The sequence below is a fragment of the Chrysemys picta genome, chromosome 5, assembly GCF_011386835.1.
Source record: "Chrysemys picta bellii isolate R12L10 chromosome 5, ASM1138683v2, whole genome shotgun sequence".
In the NCBI taxonomy this organism is placed as follows: Eukaryota; Metazoa; Chordata; order Testudines; family Emydidae; genus Chrysemys; species Chrysemys picta.
The window spans coordinates 123,185,339-123,198,744 of record NC_088795.1 but is presented as its reverse complement, the minus strand read 5'-3'; the positions used below and the strand labels follow the sequence as shown (position 1 = coordinate 123,198,744).

Sequence of the window (13,406 nt, the reverse complement as noted above, 5' to 3'; positions counted from 1 at the left end):
GGGCTGTTGAGACTGATGTCTGCTAGGATACTGACTACTTCATTCAGCAACAGAAGCACCAGGAAAATCTCGGCAACAATGACTCTGGAGGCCTGTGCCACAAGACATACTCTTGGTACTGGACTCACTGATGGTATCAGAGTGAAGCCGGCCGATACCAGTGTGCATCCTTAGGCCATGGCTATGGACTTAACTCAGAATTGTGATGAGCTCCTGGTATGGGGCAGGGCTAGATCATCAGAGCATCCAGCACTTGCTTGACCTGTGCACTCTAGGGATAAACCTAGAATATCATCCCTTGTAGTGGTATATCTTTGGAGAGAAGCTCTTGAACCTCAGCACCATCTGGCATAACACCACCATGATAGAGCACTTTGGGGTCCTCCTTGGAGTGTGAGATAGGCTCTTATGCTCCTTCATCAAGGGAGTTCAGTTATTATCCACCAAATGTTCAGAGACAGACTCTTGCTGCTGTCATGGCTCCTGGAACCCGTGGGGCATGCATCCCACTTCCGGATCCTCCCAGGTTCATCACCAGATCTGCTAGCAGAGGACATGAGAGCACATGAGGAGGTCCAGGAGGTTATTGTTGGTACCACGGAAGACCCTCAGGCCTGCAGGTATTGGAACCTCCACCCGCTGCACTACAGGAGGATCAGCCTCAGTCTCCTTTGCACTCCTCATCACCAAGTGAGACTATTGTTCTTTGGGATTCCTTACCTGTCCAAAATGACTGCAGGACTTACCAAGATCTTTTTAGATACCTCTTGATATTCCTGTTGAGGTGGTCCAAGATAATTCTCACAGGGTGGTAGACATTCTGAGTTCGGCAGAGCCTTCTACCTATCAGCAAGGCCAGACTAAATCTGCAAAATCCTTGTGGCAACTGTCACCCTCTGCCTCCAACAGCCAAGAGAACCAGGAGAAGATGACCCTTCTCAAGGCTATGAATGTTTTTATAACTATCCTTCACCAGATTCCTTAGTTGTCATGGCAGCAAATGAGAGTGCCATCAGGGTCAACCCTTTTCTACCCCAAAGGACAAGAATACAAAGAAATTAGGCTTTTTGGTAGAAAAATTTATTCCACATCTGGTCTACAATTTTGTATAGTTAACCAACAAACCTTATTGGCCAGATACGACCTCTTCCTCTGGGACAGTAAGCTAAACATCTCAGACAAGTTGCCAGAGGTTGCCATACAGTGCTCGACAAGGGCAAGCTGTTGGCTCACACCTCTCTGCAAGCATCCTTAGGTGGGGCAGATTTGGTGGCCAGAGCCCTGGGATCTGCAGTATCTATGCACAAATGTTGGTGGCTTCAGTCCTTGGGTCTACCACAGGAGTCCCTGCAGGTGAACTAGGATCTCCCTTTTGAGGGTCCTTATGCTCTTCTTGCAGAAGACTAATGAGACACTCCACAGTCTCAAAGATTTGAGGGCCATGTTGAAGTCATTGGAAATTTTCATGCTTTTTCCTAAAAGAAAACAATTCTGCCAGCAGAGATCCCTTCCTTTCCCATTGAGGCAGCCTGACCAATCTAGAAAACAGAGGAAAAAGCACAGGAGAAGACCACTTCCTCCTCAGTTTTCTTCTTTGGCAGGTTCTTCAAGACAGTTGGGAAATCCATAGATGTCTGTTTGGCTGTCTTGTCAAGGCTAGAGTACCAGATCACAATGTACCAGTTTTCTCCCTCCCCATTTTTTCCCAATAGGTTATCTCACTTCCTGTATGCTTGGTCCCATCTTACTACAGTCCAATGGGTCTGAAGTACTGGGGAACAGGACACACACTGCAGTTTCTGTCCCCCTCTTTTAATCCCCTTTCCCATCCGTCTTCAGGGACCACTCTCATGAGGATGTCCTTCTCCAAGAAGTGCAGTCTCTTCTCCATTTGGGAACTATAGAAGAGGTTCACCCTCTCCACCGAGTGAAGGGTTTCTGTTCATGTTGCTATCTGATTCCAAAGAAAAAATGAGGTCTCAGACCCTTCCTAGACTTGCAACATTTGAATAAATATATAAAGAAAATAAGGTTTCATATCATCAGTCTGGCCTCTGTCATCCCCTCCGAGGATCCAGGCAACTGGTACACTGCTCTTGACATGAAGGATGCATATTTTCATGTCGCTATTCATCAAAGCCATAGAAGATTCCTAAGAATTCTGGTCAGCAACACCCATTATCAGTTTCTGGTCCTATCCTTCAGCGTATCTGTCTGTCTGCAAAACGCATGGTGGCTGTAGCTGCATTCCTGATTAAAGCAGGGATGCAGATATTTCCATCCCTGGACGATTAGCTGATATGACGTCTATCCAAGCTCCAATCAGAAGTCATTCTATCCTGGATCTGTCTCTTTTCAGTATTCTGGGTCTGTTGATCAGTGAGGACAAATCAGTACTCTCCCCAGCTCAGAGAATAGAATTTATAGGGGTGATTCTGAATTGTATAATAGCCAGGGCATTTCTGCCTGAAGCCAGATTCCAGACAATGTTAAACATTTCCATAGATCTGAAAGCCCATCCACTTACAACAGTAAGAAATTTCCTCAGACTGCTGGGACGCATGGTCTCCTCCATGTATGTGATTCGGCATGCCAGACTTTGTTTCAGAAAGTTGCAGGGCTGGTTCAAGCTGGTTTACTCCTCCCTCGTCACCCGTTGGACATGCTGATTCAAGTACTAGCCTCCTTGGACTGGTGGTGGATGGATGTGGCCAACGTATGTAATGGGAATTTCCTTCACCTTCCCTTACCCATATTGACTCTGGTTACAGATACTTCTTCTGTAGGTTGTGGAGCTCACCTAGTAAACCTACCAACTCAAGCTGTGTGTTCTCAACAAGATTTGACCCTCGACATAAACATAAGGAATTGTGGGGTATTCATCTGGCTTGTTGATCTTTTCTCCTTCACATGAAGGGAGAGGATCTACAAGTCCTCACAGACAATGCTGTGGTAGTATTCTCTGTGAATGGGCAAGGAGGGTTCAGATCAGATTGCCTCTGTGAAGAAGCAATATATCTAAGAGTTTTGTATTGCCAATGCAATACACCTCAGAGCCTCCTGGGAGTTCAGTAAGTAGATTGTTCAACAGAGATCACAAGCAGTCTCTCAAGCTGGATATGGTGAGATTAATTTTTCAAACCTGGGGGGTCTCTCACATAGACCTATTTGCTACTCTTCCTAACAGAATGTAATAGGTTTGTTGTTGCAGGGTAGCACACAATCAGGGATCTCTGATAGATGCTTTCCTCCAGTCTTGGAACGGCAATGTGATGTATACCTACCCTCCCATTCCGCTTCTTCCCAGGGCGTTGCTTAAGCAGGATCATGCTTGTATGATCCTCATAGCCCTGGTGTGGTTCTCCACTTTGCTGAGTCTCTTGGCAGGGCTTCTTTGGCACTACCTCCAGAACTGGACCTGATCTCCCAAGACTGCGACCTGCTACATCCCAGCCTGGCTGCTCTCTATCTCCCGGCCTGGATGCTTCATGTTTAACGCCTCTGGAAGCAGAGTGTTTGAGGAAACGTACAAAAAATTCTCCGGAATATCAGAAAGCTACCTACTAGATATACTTAACTGTTAAAGTGAAAACAATTCTCCTTATGGTCAAAACAGAAGGGTGTTTCACCAATCCTAGCTTCTCCAACATATTTTGGATTACTTGTTGCACCGAAAACAGCAAGGCCAATCAGTTAGCTGCCAGGTAAATCCTGATGGAACTATCTTTGCTTTCCACCCTCCAATTGTGGGCTGTTTGGTATTTTCTGGTCCAATGTCAGATTCTTAAAAGGGTCTGGACAGGTTATATCCCCATGTCATAGATCCCTTTCCTCTCTGGGTCTTAAATCTGGTGACAGAAAGTGAGATGGGATTGCCCTTTGAACTGGTTGCTGCCTGCTCTTTGCTGTATCTCTCTAAGAAAGTAGCATTTTGATAGCTATTACTTCAGTGAGAAGAGTGATGGAGTTATGACTGTTGGGAGCTGATCCTCCTTATCTATTTTTTTTGGATAAGTAAAAGAACTGATGATAATGTCTTCAGTTAATGCATAGTACTTGTACTACCAGTAAGATAAGAGTCATAACTTTTTTGCAGGTTTGTTGGTTCCTGTGGAAGATGAACATCCTACTCTTTTAATTCTTGGAGTACTGCTCACACTAAGGTATCTAATACCATTACTGCAGCAGCAAGTAAAGGATACCAGTCTGAAAGGCAGTTTTGGTGTAACACGAAAAGAAACAGAGATTTCACCTTCTCCGGATCAGCTTATACAGGTGAGAGTTTAATGGCAACTCTTTCAAAGTACTAGTTGGCTTATGAGCCAGCAAACATCTTTGTAATGTACAGTATAATGTATTTCTCATATTTGTTAACTATTTTAGTTCTGAGTTGGGAGCCATTTACAGTTTTTTTGTCAATATTATTCTATTATTTGATTATATGTTTGCCCAGTGACTGGCAAAATATAAATATCCCTACAAATCAAAGCGCAATGGCAGTATTATGAATTAGTAGTCCTAAGGAGCTAAGGACCATCACAAACCTTGCCACCTTCTGCTTCAAGTGCAAAGCACACTTATTTGACTTGCCTTCTCTAATATAGCAGTGTGTACCTTTTTTAAAAATAAAAATCCTACCAAAACAAAACACATTGCACACAATTTTCTCTGTGGGAAGAGGATGAGAGAAAACAAACCGCATGTGACAGATGTTAATCACGTCACTTAATGCACTACTGGAAGTTGCTTAGAACCTCTGGCTGCAAGAGTGGTGCAAGAGCCTATTTAGAAAAGGAGATAGTTATAAATATTTACTACTAAGCTTTCTTTGATTTATAGGTGTATGAATTGACTTTGCATTACACTCAGCACCAGGACCACAATGTTGTGACTGGAGCTTTAGAACTATTACAGCAACTTTTTAGAACACCACCGCCTGATCTTCTTCATGCCCTGACCACTTCAGGAGGCATTACACAGGTCAGTGTATCCAAAGACGAGTCTATCAGCAGAAGCCGCAGTGGAAGCATAGTGGAGCTTATAGGTAAGCAATATTTTTGGTGTTTTAGCTGAGAGATGAACACACATTGCAGGCTCTTTAAATTCCTTAAATGGCCAAAATCATAAAAAAAATAGTGTTAAAAACCTGTGTGTGGAAACTTAAGGCTTTTTCAGAAGCAGGTGTGCAGATTCTTTATGCATATAGAGAAAATTGATAAAGATTGGCGTTTGGGACAATGTTCTTAATATACATATTTTAGTACAGTCTTATGTTTTGTACTTTTCTCCTTTTGTTTAACCAAAAGTTGTAAGACCATCATTCTAATTGATAACTTTAAGAGAAAATTAATACCCTTCTTACCAATCTTTTGACCAGGCTGATGTGGTGATCTAATCAAAAGCTGATCTAATCAAAAAGTACATTAATTATGACAGCTCATTGCCAATTGTCTAGTTTACTACCAACAATAAGCACAAATTCTCAGTGTAACTATTAAGCTTGTCTATAATTGTTTCTTTAGGTTTTGATGCTCTTGTCTATGAGGTGCAAGTTCTTGTAAATAAAATATTGTCTTAACTCTTTAACTTCCTGAAATGAAAATCTTAGTCCCCGATTGAATTTTTTAAATAACTTCAATTTTATGGTGAACTCATTTTCTATATTAGAGGGAAGAATGAACATTCCAATCTCTCTGATTTACAAGTTTGCTGGTAATAGATGGTAATCCATTAGCCAGGCCAAAAAAAAAAAAAAAAAAAAAGACACTGCTATGACAAATTAATTGTATATTTTTAAAAGTAAAAAACTTCAGTTGAGTTTGTTTTTCCTGGAGTGCAAAGAAGTGTCATAGTACAGCGTTTTAGAGATACTCTACCTGACAAGGATTTGAAACCTTAAAGGAAACACATTTTCTGTTTAATTTCTAAACTTTATCTAATGTCCTTATGAGGCTATTAGAATTCCTTCTTAATTTCAGCAGCTCTGTTCTTTTCCCTGATTTGTTACTTTGTGATTTGCAGCTAGAGGGGGGTCTTCATGCAGCCCTTGTCTGTCAAGAAAACTAAAAGGTGACTATCTTCAGAATCATAATTGCTTAATCATATGCTTATCTGATTTTTTTCACTTGGTTTGTCTTGCTAAATTTTGATTTCTATTCACTAATGTGTTCCTCTTTGCAACTGGGATTGAAGAGCATAAATCTAATTTTTGTCAGAGTTTGATGTTACAACCAAGTGAAGTAATTCAAAAAGCAGAAATATTATTGCTATTTTTTTTCTTTGCTTTGCTGGCAGAATTATTCTGATCATTGTTGATGCAGCTTTCACTGAACAGGGCCCGGTTACCTTTTTTTACAACCATATTTGACCTGGAATGAAACAAGCACAACAGTTAACAGACCATTAAATTGGAAAATTATGCTTTTTGATCTTTCTCACTGTTGCATTCCTTCATTAATGCATGTGTATGTCTTGCATGTTTTAAAATGCCATTTGTGCTCTGATCTGGTCTGTCTGTCCTGTGATGACTAACACTGCTCCCTTATGACTATTACCTATCATTTTGATTTTTTTCTCCACCACTGGAGGTTTATGTTGAAATCTTAGTTTGAGCTATCACCCTTGGACATTCTGTGCACAGTTTGACCATAATAACGTACTTCATGTTCAGTCATACTCGTGTAGTTTTCTAAAGAAGCTTGACAGCAGTAATGGAGCCATTGTAAACCCCACCCTATGTCAGGATTCACTAGTTCTGACTCCTGCTGTGCCACTGCAAAATCCCATTGGCTTCTATGGTACTCTGTGTGGGAACAGAGGTCTGTGCTAGCGAATTCCAGTATAGGATTTGGGGTAGAGAAGGAGGTATAAGGGAGAAAAATACCGTTCCTGGGATAAACAGTTTAGAAGTAGAACGGGGATTCAACAAGCATGTGTTGCCACTACAGCAATTAGGGCCACTACAGCACCTAATTTACACTGTTTCAAATATGCTCTTTTCCCCCCTCTAATTGGTTATTTTTTGTGTGTGAAAATAAAAAATAAACTATTCTTGACCTCAGTGTGATAAGAAAGTAGCTTAATGTGATAAACTGTGATGTTGCTGAATGGGATGGATGCTTGGGAGCTACAGTGATAGGTCCGTATAAGACTCTTTTTAGGAAAGATAAAGGAAGAGATGGTATACTTCTACCCCAATATAACGCGACCCGATATAACATGAATTCGGATATAACGCGGTAAAGCAGTGCTCTGAGGGGGTGGGGCCGCGCACTCCGGCGGATCAAAGCAAGTTCGATATAACGCAGCTTTACCTATAACACAGTAAGATTTTTTGGCTCCCGAGGACAGCGTTATATCGGGGTAGAGGTGTATTGAGAAAGTAGAATCTATTTCTATATGAATCTGGAAGCCAGCTTACTATGCAACAAAATAAGTGAACACCACGTTACACTATATACTAAGAAAGGTGTAATCTTTGTTTTTCATGTTTGATTTAAATATTTTGAATATAGCAGTAGGTCTTCAGTAAAATAAGTTTATATTTTACTAATAATGATTATTGATTAAACAGTCCTTAAATTAAAAAACATTAAACTGTCTACAATTAATGAATATAATCTTCATTTGCTAAAACACGTTTTGCACATCTTGAGTCATTGCTTAATGTCATGGTCCTGCCTGTTAGATGTTCATGAAATGAGAGCTGATATTATAATTTACATGTAGCTTCATGTAGCAGACTGAGGTCAGAAGGGACCATCGTGATCATCTAGTCTGGGGCCTGCAATGTGCAGGACATCAGAACCTTACCCACCCACTCCCGAAATAGACCCCTGACCTCTGGCTGAGGTTACTAAAGTCCTCAAATCATGCTTAAAGACTTCAATTTACAGAGATTTCACCATTTACTCTAGTTTAAACCTGCAAGTGACCCATGCCGCATACTGCAGAGGAAGGGAACACCCCCCCCCCCCCCCGGTCTCTGCCAATCTGTCCTGGGGGAAAATTCCTTCCTGACCCCAGATATGACCCTGAGCATATCGGCAAGACCCACCAGGCAGGTACCTGGGAAAGAATTCTCTGTAGTAACTCACAGATCTCCCCATCTAGTGTCCCACCTCCAGCCATTGGGAAATTTTGCTACTGGCAGTTGCCAATGGGTCACATGCCATTGTAGCTAGTCCCATCACACCTTCCCCTCCATAAACTTATCAAGCTCATTCTTGAAGCCAATTACGTTTTTTGCCCCCACTGTTTCCCTTGGAAAGCTATTCCAGAACTTCACTCCTCTGACGGTTAGAAACCTTCTCCTAATTTTGAGCCTAAACTTTTTGATGGTCATTTGTTCTTGTGTCCACCTTGAGGCTTAGCTTAAATAACTCCTCTCCCTCCCTGTTGTTTATCCCTCTGATGTGTTTATAGAGAGCAATAATATCTCCCCTCAGCCTTCTTTTGGTTAGGCTAAACAAGCCAAGGCTTGAACTACGGTTGTAGTAGCCTAACTGAATTTCTTTACTTGTGCATGTTTTAATCCATACTTCATGTTTATTCCTGTAGTCTTCGGTATAGATGATCAGAATATTCAGTCTAATTATCACAGTTCTTACCATGAATTTCAAAGATGATATTCCCTTTTAGAGAAGACTTTAAAAATTAGCAGAAGTAGCTAGTTGAATTGAAGTGGATTTCTAATTTTGCAGTTTACTGGCATACAGAGCATTGGGGTTCTGCTCTTTTTGCTAAGATTGAGGCTATTGGACTTTAAATATGCTCCCCATGGGTCAGTGGGCGGAGAGGTGAGGAAAGGGAGGGAGAAACACAGCAGCATTTGATTCCAACCCTAATACCCTGTACTTTCTTGGTGCTGTTGCTTCAGGGTATCTGTGGTTTTAGTTAGGCTTTGGTTTATGTTTGTGCCATATTTTGAAGGCTGTCTTGTCAACCATAAGAATGAAAGACTACATATTTTCTAAATGAATGCTTACATTTTGGACCACAACTGTATGGAATCTTAAAAACAAAAGAGCAATTATCTGGTCATTTGCACGGCCACATAATTATATTCTACAAAGGGGCCTGAACAGAGCTAAAGTTGACATCAGCTTTCATTCATAACCTACTTTGCAATTAATCTTAAAGGTTACCTGCTTGGGAAACTAAAAACTGTCCTTTTTAGTTTCTTTAAAATGTCTAAATGCATGAAAGATTGGAAAATGAAATATCGTCTTCCCTTGTTTTGGTGGAGGGAATCCTAGTAGGAGTTTTCTCATCCTTTCATGGGTATAGGTGTATGCACGTATGATTTATTGCCGATAGTGTGACTGGCCTGTACACAAAGTACAGTGTCTGCCTGGAGGACCTTGAAAATCCAGAATATGTGGATTATAAAAAATGTGAGGAAGCTTGGGGCAGTGGGCAAATTAGTAGCATATTACTTGTAGTATTGGAGAAGTAGTGGCTTTTAGGAAGGATTTGAATGAGGAGAAAGTATTGAATCTTTCAAGGAAAGTGTTTATTTTCCAAGTGTGTTCAGGTTTGAATTAAATAGGTGTTACAATTTGGGATTTTTAAATTTTTTTTCCAGAAAAAAACACTCTTGGTAGTTCGGTCTTCACTTTCGTATCAGTTTTGATGTCATCTCAGTATTCCATTTTTTGCTAGAGGAATGGAGAATTCAAGACTTGATACTTCAAATGTAAAAACCAAGACAAAAATTGCCGTTCCTTTATGCATCGAGGACAAATAAGGGCAAAACCCCACTTCTTTTCCCTTTGCTGGTCACCTTTAATGATGGTGACCGGCAACCCCCCACCTGGAAAAATCATGCAGCAGATCCTCAAGGAATCAATTCTGAAGCACTTAGATGAGAGAAAAGTGATCAGGAACAGTCAGCATGGATTCACCAAGGGCAAGTCATGCCTGACTAACCTAATTGCCTTCTATGATGAGATAACTGGCTCTATGGATGAGGGGAAAGCAGTGGACATGTTATTCCTTGACTTCAGCAAAGCTTTTGATATGGTCTCCCACAGTATTCTTGCCAGCAAGTTAAAGAAGTATGGGCTGGATGAATGGACTATAAGGTGGATAGAAAGCTGGCTAGATCGTTGGGCTCAACGGGTAGTGCTCAATGGCTCCATGTCTAGTTGACAGCCCCAAGGGTCGGTCCTGGGGCCGGTTTTGTTCAATATCACTGATGATCTGGAGGATGGCATGGACTGCACCCTCAGTAAGTTTGCCGATGACACTAAACTGGGAGGAGTGGTAAAAACTCTGGAGGGTAGGGATAGGATATAGAGAGACCTAGACAAATTAGAGGATTGGGCCAAAAGAAATCTGGCTGAGGTTCAACAAAGACAAGTGCAGAGGCCTGCACTTAGGACAGAAGAATCCCATGCACTGCTACAGACTAGGGACCGAATGGCTAGGCAGCAGTTCTGCAGAAAAGGACCTATGGGTTACAGTGGATGAGAAGCTGGTTGAGAGTCAACAGTGTGCCCTTGTTGCCAAGAAGGCTAACTGCGTTTTGGGCCGTATAAGAGAAGAATGAGGGGGGATTTTATAGCTGCTTCCAACTACCTGAAAGGGGATACCAATGAGGATGGATCTAGCCTGTTCTGAGTGGTACCAGATGACAGAACAAATATTAATGGACTCAAGTTGCAGTGGGGGATGTTTAGGTTGGATATTAGGAAAAACTTCTTCACTAGGAGGGTGGTGAAGCACTGGAATGGGTTACCTAGGGAGATGGTGGAATCTCCTTCCTTAAAGGTTTTTAAGGTCAGGCTTGACAAAGCCCTGGCTGGGATGATTTAGTTGGGGATTGGTCCTGCTTTGAGCAGGGGGTTGGACTAGATCGGGGTCGGCAACCTACAGCATGCGTGCCAAAGGTGGCACACGAGCCGATTTTTGATGGCGCGCGGCGGTGGGCTGAGCGGCTTAGCCTGCCGCCGCTCTGGGGTTCCTGCTGCTGGTCCCTTGCCAGCTGGGGTCCCCCTGCCAGTCCCACTCAGCGCCTGCTGCTGGACTGGGTGAAGGAACCCCAGGCTGGCAGCGAGCTAAGACCCCGGCTGGCAGGAGCCAGCAGCCGAAACCCTAGAGCGGCAGCGGGCTGAGCCGCTCAGTCGCTGCTCTGGGGTTCCTGCTGCTAGCCCCTTGCCAGCCGGGGTCCCCGCCACAGCCCCACTCACCTTGCTTCCGGTTGGAGTTCCAGGGCAAGCACCCTGCCAGACAGGGTCCAGGCCTCCGGCCCTGCTCAGCTCTACCAGCCACCAGCTCCACTCACCTCAGTTGCCAATCTGTGGTTCCAGCTGCTGACTACCTGCCAGCCAGGGTCTGGATCTTCTGCCTTGCTCAGCCTGCTTTCCAGCCTGGAGTCCCAGCAGGCCACCCTGGGCTCGGCTTCTGTCCTTGGATCAGTGCTCTGCAGCCTCCCTGCCGTGGTCCACTGTCCCCAGCCTGGGACAGTGAGGGTTGCACACGAGGCAAGAGGGGGTGCAGCTCAGCACCCCCATCTTAAAATTGCTTATATCAGGCCACGCTGCATTTTGACTGTGTGCTTGCCTTCTATCGCCATTTTTTTTCTCCACTGAGAGTTGAAGGAAACATTTGACAAAATGGAAGCTCCTAAGGAAGCGAAGCTAGATGTCCGATCATTTCAGCATGTTTGGACAGACGCATTTGGATTTATTGAAAAGAAGGACCATGCTATTTATGCTTTCTGTTATGCAAGTGTTGTTTGTCGCACATCAAGTGTTCGACATTTTGAAACGAAGCACGAGAAAACCTTTCTTGACGAAGCAGACAAGACTGAATCGATCAAAAAGGCAGTAGTAGCGTATGAGAAGCAAAGCATTGTTTTTAAAAGCTTAAGTGTAAGTAAAAATCAAGCTACAGAAGGAAGTTACAAGATTGCACAGTGCATTGCAAAAAAAACCGGAAAGCCATTTACAGATGGGGAATATATAAAATAAGTTTTTCTCAGTGGTTCAGAGATTTTGTCCAATGATTTGCCAAATAAAGATACAATCATATCTAGAATAAAAGACCTGCCCATCTCTGTCAGAACAGTTGAGAGATGCATAAGTGAAATGGCAGAAAACATTAAGGAAAAGTGGACAACTGCATTGAAAGACACAGCAGTGTTTAGTATTGCAGTTGATGAGAGCGTGGATATAAACGACGTTCCACATTTGGCAGTTGTTGCAAGATATTGTGCTTCCGATGAAATCCAAGAGGAACTTTGTTGCCTAAAACCCCTGCATGGCACAACAAAGGGGGAAGATATACTGGAAAGTTTTGTAAACCATTTTGAAGAACGAGGAGTTGACATCAGAAAAATATTTTGTGTGACAACAGCTGGTGCTCCTGCCATGGTCAGAAAACAGAAGGTTGAAGTCTGAAGATCAAATTGGCCGTCCAACAGTCAATTTTCACTGTCATCCATCAAGAAAACCTGTGTGCTAAAATTTCTAATTCAGAGCTTAATAATGTGATGAATACAGTGGTGAATTTGTGAATTTCCTTGTTGCTCGATCTGCAGACAGATTCAAGCACTGCTAGAAGAGATGGACAGTGCTTATAACGACATCCCACTTCACAGCAACATTCGGTGGCTAAGTCGTGGCAAGATTTTGGTGTGCTTTGTAAACTGTTTTGATGCAATCAAAGCCTGTTTGTCGGAAAAAGAACAGCATGATGACAAATGGCCATGTAAGCTCGAGTTTCTAACTAATATCACCGCTCACCTAAACGAACTCAACCTTTGTCTCCAGGGTGCAGGGCAAACAGGTCTGGATCTTTATGAAGCCTGGAAAGCATTTGTTGTGAAACTAGCAGTTTTTTCCAGGGATATTCAAACTTCTACTTTCCACTACTTCCAACTCATATAAGAGCTATCGACACGTTGCACTGTCAGTGTTGCTGAGATTTGAAAGTACATGCAAGAACTGGAATCAGAATTTTCTGACAGATTTCAAGATTTTCAGAGATTTGGCCCAATGCTTTCTTTTCTAATTAAACCTGAAAAGTTCAATGAAAGCGACTTGGATATATCTGTATTTCAGTGGATGGGTGTTGAAGATTTCAAAATGCAACTCATTCAGTTAAAAAGCTCAGAATTGTGGACATCAAAGTTTGTGGAGCTGCGGAGCTCACTTGAAGCTACCGAGGAGATCATGGGGCCTCTATTCTGACCTGCTGGATGTCCTGCCAGTGAAATGTAACTGTTTGAAGAAAATTGCGTTTGCAATGCTTTCAGCATTTGGATCCACATACCTGTGTGAACATGTATTTTCACACATGAAATCTGTCCTCTGTCCCTCTCGGAGCCGGTTAACAATTGATCACTCAGAAGCCTGTGTGCAGCTTAAAGTATCCAAATACGTGCCAGACGTTGGAAAACT

At 42.6% G+C, this 13,406-nt stretch overlaps 1 protein-coding gene across 6 annotated transcripts in view; it reads left to right on the top strand.

Moving 5' to 3' along the window:
* Positions 1-13,406, top strand: part of HTT (huntingtin) — a 212,571-nt gene that overhangs the window by 32,756 nt on the left and 166,409 nt on the right. For 5 of the 6 annotated variants that reach the window (XR_010601950.1, XM_005304086.5, XM_065598286.1 and 2 more), the window contains exons 8-10: positions 4,097-4,275; positions 4,840-5,044; positions 6,022-6,069. Coding sequence is in view for 5 of the 6 variants with exons in the window: in XM_005304086.5 (XP_005304143.1) it covers positions 4,097-4,275; positions 4,840-5,044; positions 6,022-6,069 (432 nt within the window). In the remaining variant the exon portion in view is untranslated. The remainder of the gene's footprint in view (positions 1-4,096; positions 4,276-4,839; positions 5,045-6,021; positions 6,070-13,406) is intronic. The other variant, XM_065598285.1, reaches the window with a different exon arrangement.